General features: G+C 38.9%; 3 protein-coding genes across 5 annotated transcripts in view; 2 read left to right on the forward strand and 1 right to left on the reverse strand.

Moving 5' to 3' along the window:
• Positions 1-598: 598 nt before the first annotated feature.
• LOC106956555 (transient receptor potential cation channel subfamily M member 1-like) lies at positions 599-13,078 on the forward strand. Of its 3 annotated transcripts, none has more exons than XM_015047471.1 (9): positions 599-697; positions 2,647-2,726; positions 10,085-10,161; positions 10,823-11,018; positions 11,097-11,310; positions 11,604-11,728; positions 11,801-11,972; positions 12,595-12,769; positions 12,863-13,078. In XM_015047471.1, the coding sequence occupies exons 2-9, from the start codon at positions 2,655-2,657 to the stop codon at positions 13,017-13,019; spliced, it is 1,188 nt and encodes a 395-aa protein (XP_014902957.1). In that variant the 5' UTR covers positions 599-697; positions 2,647-2,654; the 3' UTR covers positions 13,020-13,078. The 3 variants fall into 3 exon arrangements, with proteins under 3 accessions (XP_014902957.1, XP_014902959.1, XP_014902956.1); XM_015047470.1 differs by lacking the exon at positions 599-697 and adding an exon at positions 2,356-2,550; XM_015047473.1 differs by lacking the exon at positions 599-697 and adding an exon at positions 2,228-2,550 and having other exon boundaries at positions 12,595-12,956.
• Positions 13,076-22,147, forward strand: LOC106956554 (transient receptor potential cation channel subfamily M member 1-like). The gene is made up of 19 exons (XM_015047469.1): positions 13,076-15,049; positions 15,505-15,605; positions 15,934-16,110; positions 16,207-16,341; positions 16,440-16,490; positions 16,606-16,746; positions 16,821-16,850; positions 16,947-17,239; positions 17,388-17,616; positions 17,704-17,835; positions 17,918-18,049; positions 18,148-18,276; positions 18,367-18,618; positions 18,704-18,878; positions 19,934-19,954; positions 20,052-20,196; positions 20,311-20,516; positions 20,627-20,759; positions 20,838-22,147. The coding sequence occupies exons 1-19, from the start codon at positions 14,992-14,994 to the stop codon at positions 22,132-22,134; spliced, it is 3,837 nt and encodes a 1,278-aa protein (XP_014902955.1). The 5' UTR covers positions 13,076-14,991; the 3' UTR covers positions 22,135-22,147.
• A 113-nt stretch (positions 22,148-22,260) lies between these two features.
• The window catches only part of LOC106956559 (ras-related protein Rab-8B), a 7,573-nt gene continuing 4,954 nt past the window's right edge, over positions 22,261-24,879 (reverse strand). The window contains exons 3-8 of the mRNA XM_015047477.1: positions 24,677-24,737; positions 24,506-24,583; positions 24,270-24,359; positions 24,115-24,180; positions 23,453-23,503; positions 22,261-23,370 (exon numbers count right to left, since the gene is read on the reverse strand). Of these exons, the coding sequence (XP_014902963.1) occupies positions 23,278-23,370; positions 23,453-23,503; positions 24,115-24,180; positions 24,270-24,359; positions 24,506-24,583; positions 24,677-24,737 (439 nt within the window). The 3' untranslated portion in view covers positions 22,261-23,277. The remainder of the gene's footprint in view (positions 23,371-23,452; positions 23,504-24,114; positions 24,181-24,269; positions 24,360-24,505; positions 24,584-24,676; positions 24,738-24,879) is intronic.

Genomic DNA, 24,879 nt, shown 5'->3' on the forward strand with positions numbered 1-24,879 from the left:
TAAACTTTCTATTTTTTTACATTTGGTAGGAGGTTTCTTCAGTGCTAAATTTATGTCAGTTTTGTGTTGCTTAAAAAAGTTTTAATATTAAGTTTTTGACTCTAACTTATTAGCTTTATGAAGTATCAGTTTACTGACTATGGGTTTTGTGATCATCAAAGTCAACTGTTAGGCAACAGAAGAACTCAAACCACAGACAATTTGATTCAAGGAAAAGCAAAACCTTTGTAACTGATTCCATCAATATTTAAGTCAATGGTGGCAGTTTATACAGCAACGAAATGCAGTCATGAAAATTTTTATTCATGCCATTTATTTCACATAACCACAAAATGCCAGGCTAAATGCAAAAGTTCACTTCTGTTTAACAAACTTTGTTTATGTGTTTACAGGAGTGGCCTGCATCATCCCCAGTTATATTTATGTTGCCACATGTTTCAGTGAATGTTCCTCCCCCTGTGTGTCCCACTCTTCACTGGGGCTAACTAATCTCCTCCACTGACCTATGCAAAGCCACTGACAGATAATAAAGCTCATCTGTGCCTGCTTACAAGGAGAAATTGCGCATTATCCATTATGAGACGCATTCAGCGGGACTCTCTCCGATGCGTTCGACACACCAAAACAAGGAAGTCATCTGCCAGTGGTTTGCATGCAGTGATTGTGATCATTACCAAAGGGGATCTGACTACAGCAGGTAGAGTTGTTTCTCATGGCTCAAAGTGATTGACAGTTAACCGTCTCCTGTTTGTTTTTAAATACTGCACACCTCTTCTTCAGGATAGCTGTTGATAGCTATCATAACATTGTAAAGCTCAGATTGTCATTTTATTTTTACTTCAATGGTATTATATGGCAAGCCAGTGCAAAAATATTGCATAATTGTAAAGTGGAAGGAAAATAAGACATTGTTGTTACGAATAAAACAAATTGAAAGAGTGGCATATGCATTTGTATTCAGTCCCTCTTTAGTTTACACTTTGTAGAACCATCTTTCACCAGCTGCAAGTGAAGAATGTCTCGACCAGCTACATACGTCAAGAGGCTGACATTCTTTCTTAAATTAAAGCTCACTCGAATGGATGTAGAGCCTTGCCCAAAATACTCAATTAGATTATGGACAGAACTTTGACTGGGTCATTCTAACAAACAGCTTTTGATCTAAAATATTTTTGATTAGTGTCTTTCTGGCAGGTGAACCTCCTCTCTGCCATGTTTTCTTCCAGTATTGCTCTGTATTTCGCTCCATCTTTCTCTGCCCAGCTTCCCGATTCCAGTCGAGGAAAAAAAAAAAGGCCTCAACACAATATTATGCTGTCACCAGCATGTTGCATTGTGGGAATGTCTATTCAGGTTTTCTTCCACATTTACCATTTTGCATTTAGGGTAAAACGATTCCTGTTTGTCTCATCTGATCAGAACACTTTTACATCTCACTGTAGAGGTGAATTCCTATGACCATGTCTTGGAAAGGTTTAAGTTATGCCATACTACTCCCATGTTTTTTTTGTTTGTTTTTTTTTTTTAAAGTAACAGACCGAACAGTGCTCCTTAAAATATTAAAAACCTGGGCCATGGTTTTCCAACCTAACCCTCAAAAAATGTCCATAGGTCTATATCTGACCAGTCAACTCTGTTCTTTGGTCATAAGCTTCTTTATTCACTGCTGTTCTCTAACAAACATCATAATACTAAAACAGGCAACCGTTTTCTGATTGTTGTATATGATTGGTGTTTGAAAAACACGTGACTTTTTCCTTCCACTTCAAAATTTGTTGTTGTAAGATGACAAAATGTGCAAAAGTGATGTGGTGTGATGATCACTGTCGCATCGAACACAACTGAACGCTTTCATTTTCACTCAAAAGATCATTACAATGTGTGTCCAGCAGAGGGAGTTGTTGAACATTACTTTTTTTTTGTTCACTTGGAGCAAGACGAACTTTGAACACATACTCAGTAATGAGCTTCTCTCTGTCCATCTTACTCAAAAGCAGTGGAATTTGAACATGCTGGTACACATTGCAACATAATTTAACACAACACATCAGTTCAGAACATTTGAGCATTTTTGCGTGAAAACCTGCACAAATAACTCAGTACAGCTACTGCAGTGTAACTGCTTTTGAGTATATGCAAGGGATCTACTGTTCCCTGTCTGTTCACCTGCACCCTGCTGAGTCCTTACTGTCTCCCCTTCCAGACACATGGAGCTGGGCGCCTCATCTGGTGAAACAACCGTCTGCTCTCGGCCAGTTAACACTGGCATCACAGCTTTCACGGCCCCTCTCAGCCCTTTTCAGCATTGTGGTGTACCAAAGCAGATTTACCTTCAATAACCATTTATTAAATCTCTATCCATTAGACTCTGAGGCCTCAAGAGCTGGCTGCATTAAGCCTGATTATGGGATGCCCGGCAGAGGAAAAGGGTCTATGTGTCAAGTGTGTCATCAAGTGATTTATATCCCTGGCTGGAATATCTGTCTTGTCAGTTGAGTGAAAGCTGCAGAGAGGGGAGAGAAGCACTCAGACCTGCACTGATGGAGAATCGTAGGCCTAATTATTTCAAAGTTTGAATTTAGAGGAGACAGTCATGCCTCAGCTTTGTGGCTGAAGCTCATTGAGGATCCCTTTTCTGTGCTAAAGCATTCAAGATGGACACTAAGGGCCAGGCTGGCACTTTTAAAAGATCCTCCCTCAAACGCAGCACATCTGGCTCACAAAAGGTAAGAGGAAGCCTGCAGAAAACAGGTTATTTTCAGTGTTTTTAAAGTTGTCATCTGGAATTGACGTCGTCTGGTTTTAGTAACCTGCAGTCATTTGGAAAATTACTTATACCTCTTGAACTTTTTCACATATTTTCATGCTACAGTCAAAAGTTTATCTTATTAGGATTCCATGCAATAGACAAAAACACAGAAGCTAAAAAATTGTAAAGTGTTAATCAACTCTGACCACATTTCATGTTTCTCCTGAAAACATTAATCAGTCAAATTTCATTTGTATAGCACATTTCAGCAACAAAGCATTTCAAAGTGCTTTAGATCATAAAAATACAAACACACAGTCAACAACATTACATTTTGCACATCAGATGTAATGTCTCCCTACAGCATGATGTTGCCACCGCCACGTTTGGATCGTGTGTTCAAGGTAACATTCAGTGTTAGTTTTCCTCAAAAAAACAGAATTTTCCATGTAGTCTAAAGAAAGGAACTTGTTCTTATGCATTTTCAGATAATAGGTTGAACAGTGTTCCATTAAATGCTCAAAGCTTGGGATACTGATTTCCAATCCAATCTTGCTTAAAAAAAAATCCCTCAGAGATTTCTCCCTGACTTGCCTGCTGTGTTCCTACTTCTCTATGATTCTGTTTGTTCACTAATGTTCTCTAACAAACCTCAGAGGGCTTCACAAAACAGATGTATTTACACTGAGATCATGTCGCACATATTTACTCAATTTACTAACCAGGCGACAGCTGAATGGAAGTTTGTTGTTTTGGGTTTCATATGAGATTTTTTGAATAAATAGGGCTGAATTTAAAAAAATATAAAGGAAGACTGCAGCACAAAACACTGGAATCCAGATATGATCACACTTGTTATCACACCAAGAAAACAAAAATAAAAAAACCTTGAGTCTTTCACAGAAATGCAGGTTTGTTCAGGTTACATGGGCAGAAGTATGGCTATAAGGTCAGTATTTTCATCCAAAACCATCTAAAGTCACCATTAAGTGGTGTTTAAAACTGAGCATCTAGTTTCCCCTGAACACAACTTTAATCCTTTAAAATGGTCTGTCTGTGGAGTCATGACAGATTGCAGACTCTTTCTAAACTCTGCTTTCATGTGATTAATATGCTTCAGTTCACATCATTGAAAGCATCTAGCTTGTATATTTTTCATGGACTAACAGAGAGCAAATCAACAAATAAGCCCTTTTTTTTTTTTACTAATTTTGTGGAAGAACACAGTCGTGCCAGAATGCCACAAAGACCCCTCGTGGTTTAGAACTATGGTTCATTTCAAGCTTTTTGGATCATTCAGTCAATGTCGAAAAGTTAAACATTAAAGGGTAGATGTGATTATTAGACATTAATGAGAACATACTATGATAAACTATGCTCTTTTTGTGAATATTTTAGCAACCTTTAAATGTTCTGGTGCAACCAAATTAGAATACATTCCTCAAACTTTTTATATGAGGTTTTTGCACTGGGCAAACTTAAACTATGCTCCAAAGTGAACAGTTCTGTGATATTAATAGTATCAAAACTCAACAAAGTACCACGTTCAACGTTTTTTTCTGGTCACATATAATAGTTTGGTTGCTTTCATTGTAGATTTAATTTTCTATTCCAAAATAATCGTAGTTTATGGTGCTTCGCGGTATGGACCACAAATTATTTTTCATCCTTGTCATTTAGAAATTAGGTTTAAAAAAAGTCACAAATTAAAACAATGAGGGCAGATGTCGTGCTTGTTGGGAGCATTAGCCACAGGTTCTGCATCACCAAGCACATTCATCTAAGCGTGCTCAGACTATATTACCCTGTTGCCATTAATGAAATTAGGAAAGCGTTCATCTCTATTCATCCTATTCTGAGAAAAAGGTTCAGCTTGCAGTATGAAAGAAAGAAAGAAGTACATCCACAAAGCCTCTAGCCTGACGGTTGGCGAAATTGTGAGATAAATTTTCATGAACAAATTAATCGCTTCCATTGTTCAAATACACAAGGGCAGGACAGTCAGTGGAAATTTGATTAACAAACCCAGTGATTTTCAGCCTCATATGACTGTGTGTGATGTAAGAGTCAGGCTCAGGTCAGGTGAGGGCCGAAGAGAGTTAAAAAGCTTAAGGGCTCACATCCTGAGAATGAGGTTTCACTGTTTCAGGCCGAGGCACAGCAGGCTCTTTGTGTGAAGAAAGCTCATGAAAATTAAAACAATCTTTAAAAGTGGCAGCATTGCAGAAAGGTTCCTTAATGCTAAACAAAAGCAATATGGTTGTTGTACTCAACTTTTATAAACTAAAATAATTTTGTTCTAATGAAAAACAATAATAAAAAAAAGGAACTTTTAGATGAAATTTGAAGGTTTGCAATAGGATTAAACAATTCAACTAATCATTAAATGAAAATCAGATTACATTATCTGGAGCACATGACAAATTTGGATGACCTAATAAAGCACGCAGAAAAATACTGATATAAACTCAAGATTCATTGAATAGAAATAAGCATTTTCAGCCTAGTCAAACTTTATATATACAGGTGTAAAATGCATTACATTTATGTATATTGTGGGAAACTACTTGTATGTTGTCACACAAACATGCCCCTGTGTTATTTATCTGAAAGCTGAATGAATGCTGAAGAGGAAGTTAAACTGATGTTCCATCACACACACTTTAACTGCAATGGTGTTGCACATCCATAGCTTCTCGAAATATCTAGACATCATATCCTTCAGGAAAGGAGACAGGTTTTGTGTTCCAGAGGTTAAAGTGTTTTGGCGGGGAAAGTGTAAAAGAACCTTGAAAACAAAAGTAAATACCTGGTGAAGATGTTGGCTGCAGCTGGTAAAAGTCTCATTAGTAACAGTGAACTAATCACATGGGCTAACAAGAAGAAGATTACGGTCTATGGATGGACTAAGGAACAAAAGAGAAAATGTCTAGAGAAACAACTCTAGGGCATAATGATCCTCTTTACATTTGCTGGAAAAAAATTGGAAGGTTGTAAATCTGAGAATATCATATGTAGTGGGGAGCAAACAGGTGGCAGCATAATGCCATGTTGTGGTGGTCTTTTAATTGAGGTCTATGGTACACTTCACAAAATAATAGTGCCATAGAAAGGATATTATGTAGAGATACTGTAGAAACAGGAGCCAGGAAGTAAAAACTTGGCCCCGAGTTAATTTTACCAATGGACAATGACCATAACCATGCAATCAAATTAGCTACAAAGTGATTCAAAGACAACAAAGGGAATGTTTTTGAAGTGTCCATTGCAAAGTCCTGATCTCTGTTACAGAAGATTTCTAGACAGGTCTGAAAAGTGTGTGTGTGACTCTATTCCACCAATTTTGCCAGAAGGAATGAGAGGAAACCCCAGAAACCTACTGAAAGAAGCTTAAGAAAGGAAACCCAGAACATTTAACTCAAGTTACACAGTTAAGAGAAAATTCAAAGAAAATGTATTAAAACGTCAGAATTTGGAGAATGTCTATCTCTGCAAGATTGGACTGAAAAATGTCCAGTCTTGAGTTTTTAACACAATTTCATCAAAGAATATAATATACTGGATATTTTCAACAAATTACAGTTTTATAAATTATCTTTGTCATGAATGACATTAGAAAAGGACTAGTTATAAATATTCTTCAAAATAGGAAAGAAAGGAGAACAGAGTATTTTGTGTTGACAAGCTGTAAGTTTAACAAGTAGTAGCTAGCAGCAGATCTAAAAATAAACTTTCATGTAAAAAATGTAATTTCACTGCTTAAATTAGTTTTTTTTTTTTTTTTTATCTATCTTTACTCCAAAAATACAAACCACTATATAGTTTATCTGAGATTGGCTGTAATTCTCCTAAATGTTTACATAAAAGCAAAATAACAACTGAAAACTGTTGTGCATCCTCCCCCCCCTTACATTCCATATTTTCACCATTTTCCACTTAAAAGCTTTTTTCATAGGTCATAAATACGCCTTTATCAACACATCAGTACTTTCAGATTGCGTACTTAGAGAATATCTCAAAATTCAGTTATTTTCTGTTTTTATGATTTCATTTATTTCTGCCTTTCTATCTTTGGTGGAAAAACAGCAGCTCTAAAACATGTCTTATGACTCCTCTGACTCTTGGGGATAATCAGTGACATGTCGGACTCGTGACGCCTAAATGGATTTTCAGACTCTGGAGGACAATGAGTTCATTTACAAGCAGGGCCGTCTAAAATCAGCCTGCCTCACAGCGAGAACCAATTTGCCAAACCGAAGTTTCAAAATCGGAGAAATGTAAAAATCATTACAAAAATCTTCTACCCTTAAGTCAATCCTTGTAAAAGAAAGCTTTTTATGTGTCCAGCACATTTATTACAACTGTGTTTTATTTGTGCCACAGCTCATTAAGCTCTAACCCCATTGCCAATCAAAGATGAGCAATTAGTTTTTTATCTTACACTTCAGTGGGATCCCGATAGCAACTTGAAATGAATCAGTACAACTTGTTCAAATGGCTTTTAGGGGTTCAATGGTGCAATTGTAGCTTCACTGAAACAAATTTGCTGCTAAGCTGTGGGTCAGGAGACCAACACCATGTGATTTCAATAAAAAAAAAAAGAAGAAGAGAATGGATGGCATGCTGCCTATGTGGCCTGTATGTGTTTGAAAATGTACAGAAAATCTACAATTTGTAAGTGAGTGAGGAAAAAAAGTTATGGAGAAACATGTGAGGGCTATTAATGGGGTCAGGGGTCACAGTTTCAAGAGAACAAAATAATTATCCGTACAACCTATAAAACTCTAGTTTTATAGTTTTTAATATTCATCTCTTTCAACAAACATGAACTTACCATGTTCAACTTGCACAACTTTCCTTATGTTTTAGGCAAATATCTTCCCAGAAAAGCGTGCGCTCCAGAATGAATGTTGGGTTTTGTTTCGACGCTAGCGTTAAGTCTCGACTACTTGCTTGGTGTGACACAATCTGTTCCTGCGACGTCTAAATTCTCCAGGGTCTTTGCTGGCTAAGTGCTAAAGGCAAGCTCCTAACGAGGGCAGCAGTTTTGCTGGCCGACTGGATTCTGGCTTTAGTTTCTGTGGTTAATGAGTTTAAATAAGCTGAAATAAATGCGTCATTACTCGCCAAATATCCCCTTCTGAAAATGCGCTTTACTTTTGCTGTGCTGAAATGAACAACGGCTTAAACTTGAGCAGGACAAAAAACAGGTGAACTCTGTGGATGTTGGGGCTCTCTCACGCTGTATTTTCTATCGTCAGCTCGGTCGGGCTCAAACTGCTCTCTTTAGCCATAAAAGGGGCTCGTATGAGAGTGTTGACAGAATACATTTAATGCAGGATTGCTCGAGGTTTTTAACCTCATTTCACCTTCTTTTGCCATGGTTTAAAGCACATTCTTTGTAACACAAAGTGAACAGGATAATTAAAAAGCCTGATTGTTTTTATAACAAGTTAACAATCAGAAAAGGCTGGTGTGGATCTGTGTTTAGTCGGCCATGTTCTGTTTGTAAAAGAACAAGGCGACGAGTGGTTGTAAGTTGAGTAAATGTGACCAAACTCAAGGGGTGTGAATAGATTTGCTTTTTTTTTTTTTTCACTTGTCTCCATAAAAATGTGGTGTGTGGAAATAGAGATTAACTGCAATTAGCATTGACTGACCTTGCCCCCGTCTGGAAACCAGTCATTCTTTAACAAGGTGTCCCACAAAAGTATGTCTGCATCCAATTCTCCCAATTATGCAAATGAAGTTGAAATCAAGAGAGTTTTGGGGGGAGTGAGGGAAGGGCTGGTAATGAGGGGGGGTTGAAGATTTTCAGATGAAAACTTGAAGAGTCTCTGACCAACTAGTTTAGGCGTTCTGTGCCGTCTTCCCCAGACACATGCACAAGATCATCCACAGCAGTGCAGGGGGAAAACAAAGAAATGAGGTTTAAACAAATTGGGAGATTAGGGGCTGGTTATCAAAGTAGATTTATTGTGCCTTGTTTCAAGCCAAGGATGAAAATACCCCGTGGGCATGCAGAAGGGGGTCATGGGACTCCCAAAAGGATTACCTTGAACTGGAGTCATGGGACTTGGGCGAACAAAGACCTTGCTCACATGCTCATCATATTAGGCTGCCCTCATAAAGTGAAGAAGTTTCATGTCCAGTGGGATTCAATGGGAGAGCTTGGCAGGGTATGCAGCACGAGAGGAAGGCTCAACCAAAGGAGCAGCAGACTTCTCTTCACATCTCAAACCCTAACGTGTTGTAGTACCGGAGAGGGGGACTGTAAGGCTACAACAGAGGGCTGCATGTAAGTGTATTTACAAACCTAATTTATAACAATATTTCAGAAATACCTAATAGACTGGGAGGTAATTTGCTCTGCAGACCCTGAAGAGTGAATTCAGACGAGTTAAATATGAGCGGGCAGCACAGCAGGAGCTCTGGTTGTTTAATGACGCATGATAAGACTGCAAGCCAAGGCGATTCAGAGGGAGAGAAAAATAAGATGGAAAAGGCAACAGTAAAATACAACGGGTTGCTGATAAGCAGACGGAATACCTTTTGTTTCAATGACAAAAATAAAACTAATAAAACATTATGTTTCCACTGGTTTAGAAGACCTAAACAAAGTGTGGGAAGAATTAAACTAAAAGGCTCAACCTTTTAAATGTTTAATACATGTGAGTTTGAGGTGAGAGCGGTTTGTGTCTGCAGAACTTGTGACAAGTCACAAGACACCAGCAGAGTTTGTGCATGGCCTCTAATTCATTCTCATGCGACTCAGTTGGAGATGCTTTAACATAATTTAATGCCTTCTGTTCTGCCTGAATTTTTATTTCTAATTGATTGGAAGGTATGGCAGCAGATTATTCAGCAGATTTGACTGGAATGCAACTGTTATAAAAAGCTCTTGGGGAGGGGGCTGGGAGGGTTGAAGAAAGATGGAAAGAAAACATGCATCGTGTTCTGGGAAACTTTGATCCACCCCGGAGAACAAGAAATGTGTGGGATACTTCTTTTTTAACTTGTATCAAGTTCTCACTCTGCAACACTCTGCGCTATTAAAAGAAAACGGACTGGTTTTCTTCTAAGCTGGAGCCACTGGACCGAAATCCACCACTAACTATATTCACTCTATTTCAGGCTGAAATATTTTCTCCTGTGAGTGATTTATGCGTTCTTTGCACATTTCAAACTATCAGCATCTTTTAGCCAGGGATTACAACTAAGAGGATTTGGAAAGTGCAACTTAAATTCAGACAGATCGCTGAGGCTGATCTCCTGGGGAAGCAATGATAAAGCTCGTAATGCTCACTTAGGTTCTGTCACGTTTTGTCTTCGCAGGCACAGAAAGCTTGGATTGAGAGGACATTCCTGAAAAGGGAATGTGTTCACATATTTCCCAGCAAGGACCCAACCAGGTAAGAAAAAAATAATAATAATAAAAAATAATTATGTGACAAGTCAGATTTTCAACAAGGATTTGCAATTATTTACAAATGTTTAGATCAGTAATTCTTAAATTTGGTGTCATGGAAAAGGAAGAGTGTGGCATTATAATTCTTCACATAAATTCAATGATATCAAACAATGTTTATGCTGTAAAAAAACAGTTCTTAAGAATGAATACAATCAAAATTATTGGCTGTTGATCTTGTTCAGAAGAGTTGAATAGAATAAAATAAGAAATCTTGTCCATTGTAAGTTTGTTGGTCAGAAGCTGATATGTAATAAAAGACATTCATAAAAGACAATGAACCTTAACCCTCACCTGTAATAATAATAAGGAATTCATATTTATCTAATTCTACATACTTCTATTTTTTTGTTAGAAATATGTTCTCTGTATTGTTTTTCTAAATTATTTAGTGCTCATTAAGCTCAAAGTACCGTTATTGGAGATTTTACAAACTTACTTATTGCCTGGTGTGCTGCTGACGAGCAGTGCACATTTTTCAAAGAAAATGAAAAAAGACACGTTCAGGAAAAGCCCCTTTTAAACAGGTGATTTCTCTCACAAGTCTTTGAGGGGAAAAAAAAGTCAAAGCATTTCTTAATTCACAAGGAATGCATCTGTTGCAGATGTGCCTGTGGTCAGCTGGTGACGCAACACGTGGCCATCCCTCCTGGTGCCAATTCCATAGCAGAGGCGACCCCACTGGTGCAAATCGAGACACCGAATGATAAGTGGAGTGTGGTGAAGCACACCAGGACCTACCCTACAGACTCTTATGGGATCATTGAGTTTCAGGGAGGAGGATTCATCAACAAGGCAATGGTGAGTGAGTTGAGATTTTCCCCATTTGTCACGCAGCTTAAAGCAAACACAACCGGCTGAAATGATTTTCTTCCACAGTACATTCGAGTCTCTTATGACACCAAGCCTGACAACCTCCTGCATCTGATGGTGAAGGACTGGCAGCTGGAGCTGCCCACGCTGCTCATTTCGGTGCATGGGGGTCTCCAGAACTTTGATCTCCAACCCAAACTCAAGCAAGTGTTTGGCAAAGGCCTGATAAAAGCAGCCGTCACCACTGGAGCTTGGATCTTCACGGGCGGAGTGAACACAGGTTATTCTAATGCTTTTACTGTTTGCTAAATAAATACCAGATTGCGACATTAGAAGATTACCTTGACTCTAAAATGTCATTGCATAACATCTCTGCTGCAATTTCCTGAGGGAAGAGGTTTATCAAGCACACTGTCACAGATTTAAGCTCTATAATTAGAACCATTGCTTGGAAATTTAGCACAAATTGCAATTTGTGTGGATTTCGCCAAAGTATGTCCCATGACGAAGCTCCATGAGGTTTCTGGAAAAAGATTTTATTCATTGCAATCTGTTTTGCTAATCTTACTTTAGGCGTGATCCGTCACGTTGGGGATGCCTTAAAGGACCATTCATCCAAGTCGCGAGGGAAGGTGTGTGCAATAGGGATTGCTCCTTGGGGCATCTTGGAGAACAAAGAGGATCTCATTGGAAAAGATGTAAGAGCAGAATTTCTTTCTTTGTTTCTTTGATAGCTCTGTTTGACATTTTTCTCTCCGTTGCTTTTCTAGGTGACCAGACCCTATCAATCGATGGGAAACCCACTGAGTAAGCTGGCAGTGCTCAACAGCAGCCATTCTCATTTCATCCTCACCGACAACGGAACCTGTGGGAAGTATGGCTCTGAGGTCAAACTCCGTCGACTGTTGGAGAAGCACATCTCCTTGCAGAAGATCAACACTCGTAAGCAGGGGTGGATTCAGGAGATCGTGGGCCTCTTGGCCAGAGATTATGTACATGTCCCAGTGGTGCATCCAAATTATCTTAGATTGGTAGTTAACTATTATTTTTTAATGTCTTTAGCCTTTGTTCACATAAAAAGAAATTCTAAACACCTGTGTTCTGTCTAGAAATGTCATTCATGCAAAAACATTGACCTAGAATATTGTAACTTTACAAATCCTGAATGTAACACTGTTGTTAAAATACACAGAGATAAAAGAAGAGGGCGTGGTGCATACATCAACGCTCTGTTGTCACAGCTGGTTTGCTTGGGGATGAGTTTGAGGATTTAGATAAAAACCCAAGACTGACAGAGGTCACACAAATGTGGGCTTATGTGCAGAACTTGCGAGTGTGAGCGAGGTTCTTAAAGGACAAGTTGTTGGAGAGCTCCCCTGTGACCCGTGGGCTTCCCTTTGTCATCCTATGCCTGGAACTTCAATAAGGCAGGGACAGCAAAGGGATGCTCAGCTGTCACCACTGACTTCACTCCCTTCTTCCTCCATCACATGAAATTCTGTTTCTTTTTCTTTAGTGTCCGAGTTGACTAGTTGGACAAACTCTTTGTCTTCATGTGTTCCAGGTTTGGGTCAGGGTGTTCCTCTTGTGTGCTTGATAGTGGAGGGAGGTCCCAATGTCATTTCCATCACCTTAGAGAGCCTAAGGGATGAGCCTCCCATCCCCGTGGTGGTCTGCGATGGCAGCGGCCGCGCCTCAGACATCATATCCTTCGCACACAAGTTCTCAGAGGATGGAGGGTGAGGTCTCAGATAATTCGTCTCTCGCAACGCCTTGGTGGTATTCTCGGGTCAAAGAAGTTTTAAATATGATTTATCAATCCTCTCCTGAAGCCTGGTTAACGATGATGTCCGAGACCAGCTCTTAGTCACAATCCAGAAGACGTTTAATTATAGCAAAAGCCAGTCTCAGCAGATCCTGCTCATGGTAATGGAGTGCATGAAAAAAAGGGAGTTGGTGAGTAACAGCGAAGGTATTATTCATGTTTGAAATCATCTTTCATGTGGGAATGTTGTGTGTTTGTCACATAATAAACATTTCTGAAATCATCCAGTGTCCATTGTCATTCATGTATCCATTTCACTCATCTGTGTATATCTCCATTAACAGTGTGAATAAACAAATTTTGTTTTTAGCTTTTTGGATCATGTCGGCAATTAAATCCTTTTTCTAAAATCATTTGCAAATATATTTATATCCCTTTAACTTCTTCACATTTTATGACTTTACAACCAAAATCTTCACCATATTTAAGACAACATTTGCGATACATTCAATGTTATGCAGTACTTTGAAGTTGAGGCAAAAAAATGAGACATGGTTTTCCAAGCTTTTTACAACTAAAGATCTGAAAAGCATATCATGAATTTGCATTCAGCCTAAATAAAATCCAGTGCAACCAAATGACATCAGAGGTCACTTAGTTAGTGAACAGACTCCACTTAGACACAATTCAAAAACTGCTGCGATGTAAAAGCCTCATGGGTTTTGATAGAGAACGTTATTGAACAATCGTAGAAGATTGTGCCAAGACCAAAACTCAACTTTGTGCCCAACTTACAAAGCTATGCAGCAGGGAAATGAAAGCTGGGCAGAAAATATGTTGGAGGATGCAAAAGTCTTAAGCAGTGGTGAAGGTTCACCTTCCACCAGAGAATTGACCTTTAACACAGAGCCTATTTAAGTTTTACAATGGCCAAGTCAAAATTAAGACTTAAACCCAATCAAGAATTTGTGGCAAGGCTTGAAATTTGTTAGTTTCAAGCATTTTCCTTCCCCTGAGATTAAGCTCTTTTGCAAAGAAGAATAAAGAAAGCTTTTAGGTTCTAGATGTGCAACGCTGTTAGAGACACTCAAAATACTTGCAGCTGTAATCAGTCTTACATGAGCCCCCATACCCTCCAAAAAATAAAATGCAATTAAGTATGTGATTGTACCTTATCAAATGTGGGAAAAAGTTCAAAGGATATATGAACACCTTTCCAGGACCCTGAATGTAGCATTGACCAGGCTTGGAATATGCACTAGATTAATCATAATTATAAAAATGTTCGCAAAACACATTTTTCAAAAATGGCATCTGGAGCAGAATCCTCACAAGTGATGCGATGAGGATTACCCAGCATATAAAGCCTTGATAAACCATATAGATCTAGATGAGGAAGATCAGTGCACACTCCGTCTTGCTTGGTGGAAGCGCTTAGTTTATGTTTTCATAGAAAGCATGTTGCACACAGATACAGGAGAGGTTCTATGTCGCTAATCCTCCCTTGGCTTTCAGAGTGGTATCACTCCTCCGACACACTCTGATGTTTTAGGCTGCATAATTCTCCGACAGACCAGGATAAGCAACTTTAACAGCTTTTCCAAGGATCATAGCACTGTAGGATATCCACAATCTGATGCTGCAATGTTTTAAGCGCAGGTGAAAGTGTGTTGACCTGATACAATCCTTCCATTCTATGATAAGTGCACCACTTGAAGCAGCTGGATTAAACTGATGAAAAAGCAAAAATAGTGAGACACTTTTATCGAATAAGCAAACGCAGACAAAAGAACTGACAATTGAATGGACAAGAAAAATGTTTACAGTGTTTAAACTGTTGTGTGATGCTTATTGTTAACCTATCTCGTGGCTTGGTGTGCAGTGTCAGTGTTCAGGCAAGTCTAATTCAATCTGCTATGAATGCATGTGACAGAATGGTCTGCATAATATTGTTGGACACAGCTGAATCTTTAACAAAGCGAGGGCTATTCCTCCTTGCTGAGAAAAGTGGCTCCTTGTTTTCATAACGATGGACAAAGAATGTAGAAGTCTGGAGTTCTGGTTAAAACCAGAAGTGGGTGGGAAAATACTTTCCAGAAAAATTATAAACTCTAAGGTAATTTAGTTCTGTTTTCTGTTGAACCATTATTAAACTCTCTTTTTCTCCTTTCCTGCATGTAGATCACTGTTTTTCGAATGGGTTCTGAGGGGCAGCAGGATATTGAAATGGCTATTCTGACTGCCTTGTTAAAAGGTATTCTAGTGTTGGTCAATTACTTTTCTACAAATCCAAAGTCAGAGCAGCCATCTTCCCAGACATTTTAGACTACTTAATCCTTCATTCAAATGATGCACCAACCGAGTATCGTCTGAGCTGAAAATATTTAGTTAGGTTACAATATCCTCAGAAACACTTGAGACTTGCCAAACACTTCCAGCTTTAACTCACAATTGGGATCAAATGTAACCAGTGGATATTTTACATTAAGATTCAGTATTTGGTTACATAAAATTGCTGTTTGGCAATTTGGCCATATTAAAAAAAAAAAATATGAATGGTTTCAAGTTTTAAAATTAGCAGTCCTGAATCACGTTGACCTGTGCTGCAATTGCAGAATAACTTCACAGCAATATTTTTTTTATTACTGCAGGCAGCATTGACCTGTTTCTTACAGGTTCTCTTTGCTTTTGATTGTTTGTTTGCATCAGGCACTAATGCATCCGCAGCAGACCAGCTCAGTCTGGCCCTGGCCTGGAACCGAGTGGATATTGCCCGCAATCACATTTTCGTTTACGGGCACAACTTACCAGTGAGTGGTCTGTGTATATTAACCAATCAATACAAAATGTTCCACAGCAGCGACGCTGATTATTATACATGGCATTTAAGACATGAAATATGGATAGGATGTGGACGAAAAGGGAAACAGCCTTAAGCAGGGTAGATGAAAGCTCAGTGAAGAGAGCTTTTTTTCTGTTAAAGATAGACTGGTGAGATATATATATATATATATATATATATATATATATATATATATAGTCAAATCAAATTAGAGGAAGACCACAAAAAATTATTGATGTTTTTTACTACTCAAAAGAGAGACAGCAGTTTTCTTCTTTAATTTTACTTCCTATCAGCCTGCTGGAGCCATTGCCATGACAACAACTAGTGCTGCCACAACTCAGGAAAAGCCAAAGAGTCCAGCCAGCGCTCCACGCAGCAAGGTTCGGGCCAAAAAGGGGAAGGGAAAAGGAAAGACCAAACCTGAACCTCCTGAGGAGACAGACCCCAGAAAGCTGGAGCTAATTCGCTGGGTGAGGATGAAGATTGTAGGAAACATTTCATGGAAAATGAGGAAACATGACTAAGGCTAAATGAGTGGCTATGTTCCATATCTTACCATGTACTAGGTGAACTCTTTGGAGCAGGCAATGATGGATGCTCTGGTGTTGGACAGAGTGGACTTCGTCAAACTGCTGCTTGAGAACGGGGTCAACATTCATCATTTCCTCACCATCTCTAGACTGGAGGAGCTGTACAACACTGTGGGTCTAAAACACAAAGTCATAAACTGAGGTGAAAATATAACTAAAATGTGTAGAAACATTATTACTAACCTTCTTCCCATCATTAATTTTCTCAGAAACTTGGCCCCGCAAATACACTGCATGCTGTGGTTAGAGATGTTAAAAAGGTAAATTATATTTCACAAATTCAATAGTGTAGAATCAAAATTTCATTCATATTTCAGGCTATACTAAATATTTTGAAAGTCTTAAATATCTTAAACATAACTTTTGATTCTCCAGGGAAATCTTCCTCCAGATTATCAGATCACTTTGATTGATATTGGTCTGGTGTTGGAATACCTCATGGGTGGAGCTTACAGAAGCAACTATACAAGAAAGGCTTTCCGCAACCTCTACAATAATCTATATGGCCTAAAAAGGGTATGTATAGATGGAAGAGAACAGATGATCCACTCAGAGTAATAGCATTTTAATTAACTTTCCTTCTTGTGCAGCCAAAAGCTTTGAAGCTCCTGGGAATGGAGGTGAGGTTGAAAACTCCTTTTAGTTCATTTATTTACCAGGCAGCTGCAACAAAATGCTTGAGTTCAAGTTTGATTTTTTTTTTTTTTTTTTTTTAGGATGATGAACCAAGACCAAAAGGCAAGAAAAAGGCCAAAAAGAAGAAGGAAGAAGAGGTGGAAATAGATGTGGATGACCCAGAGGTCTGCCGATTCAAGTACCCGTTCCACGAGCTGATGCTGTGGGCAGTTCTTTTAAAGCGCCAGAAGATGGCGCTGTTTCTTTGGCAGCGTGGGGAGGAGGCTATGGCGAAGGCCCTGGTAGCTTGTAAGCTGTATAAGACCATGGCCCACGAGTGCTCGGAAAGTGAACTGGTGGACGACATATCCCAAGACCTGGAGAACAATTCCAAGTCAGTGCTGCAGAGTGAAACATTGAAATAAAAACACACATTTAAAATGTTTTTTTTGTTGTTGTTGTTGTTGTTGATTTTTTTTTTTTTTGGTTTTTGCTTGTTTAGGTCTTTTACGTAATGCTTATAGCTGTCACCTTTTTTTCAGAGAATTTGGGCAACTAGCGTATGAGCTGTTGGATCAGTCCTACAAGCGCGACGAACAAGTAGCCATGAAACTCCTAACATATGAGCTAGTCAACTGGAGTAACTCGACCTGTCTGAAGCTGGCAGTGGCTGCAAAGCAGCGGGATTTTATCGCTCACACCTGCAGCCAAATGCTGCTCACTGACATGTGGATGGGGTGTTTGAGGATTGGAAAAAATCCTGGCCTTAAGGTGGATCCTTAAATAGTTTTTTGCGAAGCAGTTTTGGAAACCTGTTTAAAAATAATGATGTAATCAGACTGATGATGTCCCGCCTAGGTTATTCTGGGAATTATATTCCCCCCACTGATTATGCTCCTGGACTTCCGAATTGGAGAGGACACTTCTTATCAAAGACCTGGAGAAAAAGAAGAGGGAAAGGACAAGGACGATGATGCAAAATCCAGCAAGGTCGGAGTTCATGCTGATGATTAGTTTCACATTCTGTTATAGTCATGATGAAAGATGACAAGACTTTGTGTTTATGTTGTAGGACCCCAACAATGATGGGACTTCCCGCAAAGGAGATGAGGAGGAGGGAAATGCTAATGTGCGCAAAATTCCGATTGCAAAAAGGTTCTTTGAATTTTATGATGCCCCTTTTACCAAATTCTGGTTCAACACAGTAAGTTCAACTAAAACTTACTCAAAGATCAAGCATTTTAAAATCTTCTGAGTAAAGATCATCTTGAATATCTATTTCTTACATTGTTTCCCCATTAGATTTCCTATCTGGGTTATTTGATGTTGTATAATTACATCATTCTTGTGAAAATGGAGCGATGGCCCTCTTTACAAGAGTGGATGGTCATTGCATACATCCTCACTCTTGGCACAGAAAAAGTTAGACAGGTAACAGATACTAAAATGGTCCTACTAAAAATTGGAATAATATTTAAACTTCAATTGGTACAATGTTAACTTATAAATCCTGGTGTCTAGATACTGATGTCAGAACCAGGAAAGCTGAAGCAGAAGATAAGTGTTTGGATGGAGGACTACTGGAACATCACAGACCTTGCTGCCATCTCTACCTTCCTTCTGGCACTGATGCTGCGGCTACAGCCAGAGCCATACATGGGCTACGGCAGAGTCATCTACTGCATAGACATCATCTTCTGGTACATTCGTGTGCTGGACATCTTTGGAGTCAACAAGTACCTGGGACCATACGTGATGATGATAGGGAAAATGGTAAACACAATGACATCATACAGAATCTTTGCAAGTATAAAAAGAGCAAACTGAGCTCAAGTGTGTTTGCTTCTTTTTCCTTCAGATGATTGACATGATGTACTTTGTCGTGATCATGCTGGTGGTACTGATGAGCTTCGGCGTGGCTCGGCAAGCCATCCTTCATCCGGACGAAGAGCCAACGTGGCGCCTGGCCAGGAACATCTTCTACATGCCCTACTGGATGATCTATGGGGAGGTTTTTGCGGACTCGATAGACCGTAAGACTAGAATTCATAGTAAGATTCTGTTTCCTGATTCTGGGCAGATGATCAGTGTCTTAAAATTTCAGTAAAGTTGACACTCTGTTGTGTACAAAATGGTACACTCCATACTTTGGCTCCCTCTGCTGGCAGATTTGTGACAATTCTTGTTGCATTTATGGCATTCATGGCAATAATGCTGCATGGAACAGGAACAGAACAGACGATATATGTCTTCTCACTAACAATCATCAGCCATTAAGATTTGTTTTTCTGTGAAAGCCGCTTCTGTCAAGTTGAAGACATCAACACGTAGTCAAAATTAGCAATCAGCAAACAACATGTAATGTTTTTAAATTATTTAAACCCATCAATGACAAAAGAGATATGTATGACATGAATGTCAAACAAGAATCATTTGGTTTGCACATTTGCTCAAACATTTTCTTACAATAAATAACTTTGCAGTATTTTGTAACTGTTTAAGAATTGCAGTGAGCAAATGTTTTTTTTTTTGGTTTGTTTTTTTTTTATATATAATGCTTTCCTTTTCTTTCCCAAGAAAAAAGCTGGTCTTGATTTCTGGAATTTCTATTCCCAATTCATATCCTTTGGTCTCCTCAGCCTATGACATTGATGATATTGATCTCAAAATCATTAAGGTCAAATATTTGCACACACTGTACGAAAGGCTGTAGAAATGTTTATCACATGGAATAAACACCATTTAGAAATTCAGTAAATGAGGACTTTGACTTTTAAAACTCTGCTGATGCACATGCTTTCAATTAATCCTTGGTTTATAAAATTTAAAAATTATTACATTGTTGTTGTATATGGCTAATTTAAACTGTAAACTAGTTATGTGATTTAACTCAAAAATGACAGCAAATCGTAATACAGGGACAAAAACATTCATAAGCGCCCAATTTGATGGAAGTGCTCTATGATCTTTTCCTTTTTTTCATATACCATCTTCACCTCGACAGAAATCGAAAACATGATTTCTTTTTCCATTGATTTTAACCTTTTCCTTTTGTCCTTCTGCAATTGTTTCTTTGTATTTTCATAAGTCTATGCAATGGAAATTAATCGTAAGTAGTCTTTAAATTATGGATTCTCAACTCTAATCTGTTTGCTGCTTAACTGTTCTTAATAGCAAAGCTAATTTTATCACCTCTCTCCTCACAGCTCCGTGTGGAGAACATCTATATGATGAAGATGGGAAAAAGCTTCCTCCATGCATCCCCGGTGCATGGCTCACACCCGCAATTATGGCTTGTTATCTTCTCGTGGCAAACATCCTTCTGGTTAACTTGCTCATTGCCGTTTTCAAGTAAAAAAAAAAGAAAAAAGAAAAGAAAAAAAGGATGACTAATTGAAACATCTTCAGAGTTAAAATGACAGTCATTATTTTTTTTATTTTTTTTTTATCTGTTCTATCTTATAGCAACACCTTCTTTGAAGTCAAGTCCATCTCCAACCAGGTGTGGAAGTTTCAAAGATACCAGCTAATCATGACTTTCCACGACCGCCCAATCCTGCCTCCACCTCTCATCATCCTGAGTCACCTCTACATCCTCTTCAACAGGCTTTTCCGCCGTTGCATCAGGAAAAATAAGGAAGGAGAGCTTGATGAGAAGGATCGGGGCCTCAGTTAGTCTCATTCAGTTGAACAAAATTACGGAAATCTTGTTTTACCAGAAAACGGTTCTGTTGATTAAGCTAAAGTTCTGACTAACTTCGTGTTCTAATCTTTCTTGCAGAGCTCAGACTAAATCCAGAAGAGCTAAAGAATCTGTATGAGTTTGAGGAACAGTGCGTGGAGGAATATTTCCGGGAAAAGGAAGACGAGCAACAGTCTTCAAGTGATGAACGCATCAAGGTTACTTCAGAGAGGTAAAATGCATTCTCAGTTGTACTTTTTGTACTTCCAATCACAGCTGTTTCATGCTCCCTCTCTCATCTTATCTGCAGAGTTGAGAACATGTCAATGCGTCTGGAGGAGGTCAATGAAAGGGAGAACACCATGAAAGCATCTTTGCAGACAGTAGACCTGCGTCTGGCCCAGCTGGAAGAGCTCCATGGACGTATGGCTTCCGCACTGGAAAAGCTTGCAGGGCTGGACAAACTGGAGCTAACCAGAACCTTCTCTAGAAACTCGTCTGTGTGTGATCATTCCACTCTCCTCCGGCAGGGCAGCATTAACAGTGCAGATGGTTACAGCCTCTACCGCTTCCACATGGACATGGAAGAGTTTGCGACCAGGCAGAAGGACACGGACGAGAAAGTAGGCCCTGAGAGAGAGCGGAGTGTGCGTCATGCCTCGAGCACTTGTGCTCTCAATGCAGCACAGACGCTAGAGGTTGGTGGTTTGGAGAGATCGCGACCTAGCTCAGGTGTGGACATTCTCATATCTCCATGTGAACAGAGGCTTTCATCTGGGGCTTCAAGCCAAGAGACCATAACCAACATAAAGCAAGGCAGCACAACGTTTCTGGACAAACTGTCAGACCAAAACAGGCTAAAACCTTTATCGCCTGCCAAAAGGGCCAAGTCCCTGAAATACTTTCCTGCTGAAGACCAGCCCTCATCTCCTATGACAAAGACAAGATCTAGGAGCACCATCACTGTCCACCCCCCTGATAAACTAGAGAGATCTGCTGAGCCTACAACCGAGGCAAAACCTCTGGTAGCACCTTCCTCTTCTCCAAGGCGGGCAAAATCTCTAAGAGATCTTCCACTTGAAAGCCAAACATCTCCCATCACTAGGAAGAGGGCTATCAGCAGCATCATCTATGATCCAGTTGAAGCAGGTGATACAACTCAAACTCCAGCAGATTTAAAACATCAGGTCCATTCTAGTGGAAAAGCATCATCAGTCAAAACCCTCGCTCAGCAGTTTCAAACTGCTGCTTCACCTGAAGAGTTAGAAATAAATCACACAGATGTAGTTCCTTCAGATAGTAACACAGGTCAAACAGAAACGGAGCAAGACAAAGACCGCAAGACAACAAAGCCCAAAAGAAACCCCTCGGATGGTACCGACTACCTGACCGTAGCCGATGAAAGGTATATGCGGTCTCACAGGTCAAAGAGCTGCAACGCCAGCGACAGAAAAGTAAAGCCCATAGTGTTCTTAAAAGAGCCGAGAGCCTCCAGCAGTGAGAGAGACCTCGCCGAAGCAAGCAGAGTGTCAGACCTTGGATGGGAAGAAGAGAAGAAGATGATGAAGGCGGAAAAAACACATGAGGGTTTGCAAGACAAGAAATAAAAGCAATCAAGAAGAAAAAAAAAAACATGGATTATAAAACCAAGACAAGAAAGAAAATCATCCTTAGATAGTGATGGTAAAATTATTTGTTAAATGTTAAGGGGTTAAAGCAAAATCACAAGAAAATTCTGAAGATTTTTTTTTTCTTTACTGTTGCTCTTTTCTGTAGGTGTAACATATGAGAACTTACAAAGACTACCAGTCACATTACAGTTTTTTTCCCCAATTATGTGTTTTCATGGAAAGGAAATGTGAATGAAAATCTACTAAATACTCGGTTTCTGTAAAAAAACTGCATGCATATACAACGTGAACAGCAAAACACACCAATATTCTATATATGTTTGACATTTTCAAATACTATCTGTAAACATTTTCTTTTGTCAGATACTCTGTGCTTAGTACCGAGCCCCCACTGGGATCTCCCTACTGCTTTCATGCAAAAACAATACACTTGTATAACACTGTGAATTCAGTCCTGCTTCTGAGAAAAAAAAAAAAAAAACACTCCTTCCAGTTTCATTTTAACACTGAAACATCTATAAATGTGGGTTCTATGAAAAAATAAAAAAATATTAGAATACATAAGTTGTATTAGTATGCTTATTTTTAGCTATTCTAATTTCTATCACAATTCTCCGCAGCAGCAGAGCTAATGTCAGTGCAACAAAAAGGCCAAAAGCTTAGTAATATACATGAACTTCATACAGACACATACAATCAATGTTTAAACCTGATATCTCAAAGCATCTTCATAGGAATTCTGATAGTAGGTAGTATATATATATTATAAAAATGGTGCTACGGTATGTAAAATAATAAGACAACAATGTGCAACCTATGTATTTTTATATTATAAACGGCAGCAGAATTATTGCCCGCTGCAAGCAGGCACTGCAGGGAAAGCTACAAACCCCTGCACGAGTCTTTTGTATGAGCAGACACAAAGTATCAGGCCTTCAGTCTCCACCAATACTCTTCTGATCAGCAAATCAGGGCAGCGTCTCGACTGCCCAAGACCTCAGGTGGCAGTAAGACCGTGTGTGCAAGAGCAGTGCTGCTGCAGCGAGGAAGCCCGAGAGGAAGGAGTCCTCTAAAACAAGCAAGGTCACGATAGAAATGTGACGACTGTCTGCCTGCTGCTTAGAGAAGTGAACACTTGAAGAATTTAATTCTCTTTGACTTCTTATCGGTAATCTTCACCGGTCTTCCGGTTCCTCCGCCGCTGCTGTCAGTCTACCAGTCAAAGAAACAACAAACTGAGCGTTATCAAGAAAAACAGCAGCATCTTTTTTTTAAGAGTGTCTTCACTACCTACCGTCTTTGAGCACAGATTGTTCAATATGTCTCTTGCAATAGTATAAAAGGCCTGAGAGGAAAAAGAAAAAGAGAATAAAAAAATGTTATGTAAATAATTTATGTTATGTGTGTTAATACAAATTTTTTCACATTACAAATTTCAGAACAATTTCAATTTCATGTGACTGAACCATTATAAAGTAGAGCATAAATATGAAATGTAAACAGGTATTTCTAAAAAACAACAATCTGAAAAGTGTGGTATGGATTTGCATTCAGTCCCCTTTTCTCTGGTAGTCCTAAGTAAAATACAGTGCAACCAATTGCCTTCACAAAAAACCTAATTACTAAATACTGTAATTTTTTTTAAGTGTTAGAGGTAAATACTCTAACGCTTAAAAAGGTGACCGATTCACCTTCCAGCAGAATAACGACCTTAAACATACAACCAGAGCTAAAACCGAATGGTTTCAATTTGAGCATATACACTGGACCTAAATCCAATTAAGATTCTGTAACAAGATATAAAATCTGGTGTTCAGAGACATTCAATCTAACTAAGTCCAGGCTAATTATTTTGCAAAGAATTCCCATACACTGTGGTTTGTGTTTGTAATGTGACAAAATGCGTAAATACAAGGGGTACTATTGCTTTTATCGAGCTGAAAATGTTTCACTTACCTCTTCTACATTTAAGCCAGACTTTGCGCTAGTTTCTAAGAACTTCACTCCATAATCAATAGCCAGCTGAGGGAGATTAAATAAAAGTATTTATTTCAAAACTGCATTTGCTTTCTAGATTTGTTTTTAGTGTTGGTGACTAACTGAAGACTTACTTTTTCTCCACGGTCTTTCGACACCTGTCTCCTGTCAGTCATGTCACATTTGTTACCCAGGATCATTTTCTCCACATCAGATGAGGCATGCTAAAAATATTGGAAAGGATCATTTAAAGAAATAGATTGTTGAGAGTAAAAACAAAGGTAAAGCACAATAATTTTGACAATACTTAATCAGCTTTTAGAAAAAATTTTAAAAAAGTATTTTACATTGTTATGTAAGGTGCGGTTACCTCTTCAATGTTTCTAATCCAGTTTTTTATGTTGTCAAAGGACTTCTCGTTGCTGATATCGTAGACTAACATGATACCCTACAGAGGAGAAAACCTTCTGAAGTTTCTGAACCCTGTAATGAAAATGCATGGTAGATTTACAGTGAACAGATTGAAAAGGCAGGGACTTACCATTGCTCCTCTGTAGTAAGCTGTGGTAATGGTGCGAAACCTCTCCTGTCCCGCAGTGTCCCTGAGAACATCAATTAAAAAGAAACATGATTTGGCTATGTTCGTACAGTTTTTTTTTTTTTTTTTTTTTTTTTTCCCCCCATTTCAGAGTTAAATACCCTATAATACAACTAAAAAAATTGCGGAATTACTCTTTTTCACTC

The sequence above is a fragment of the Poecilia latipinna genome, unplaced genomic scaffold (genome assembly GCF_001443285.1).
Source record: "Poecilia latipinna isolate Pla-1442-1.1 unplaced genomic scaffold, P_latipinna-1.0 Scaffold828, whole genome shotgun sequence".
Taxonomy (NCBI): domain Eukaryota; kingdom Metazoa; phylum Chordata; class Actinopteri; order Cyprinodontiformes; family Poeciliidae; genus Poecilia; species Poecilia latipinna.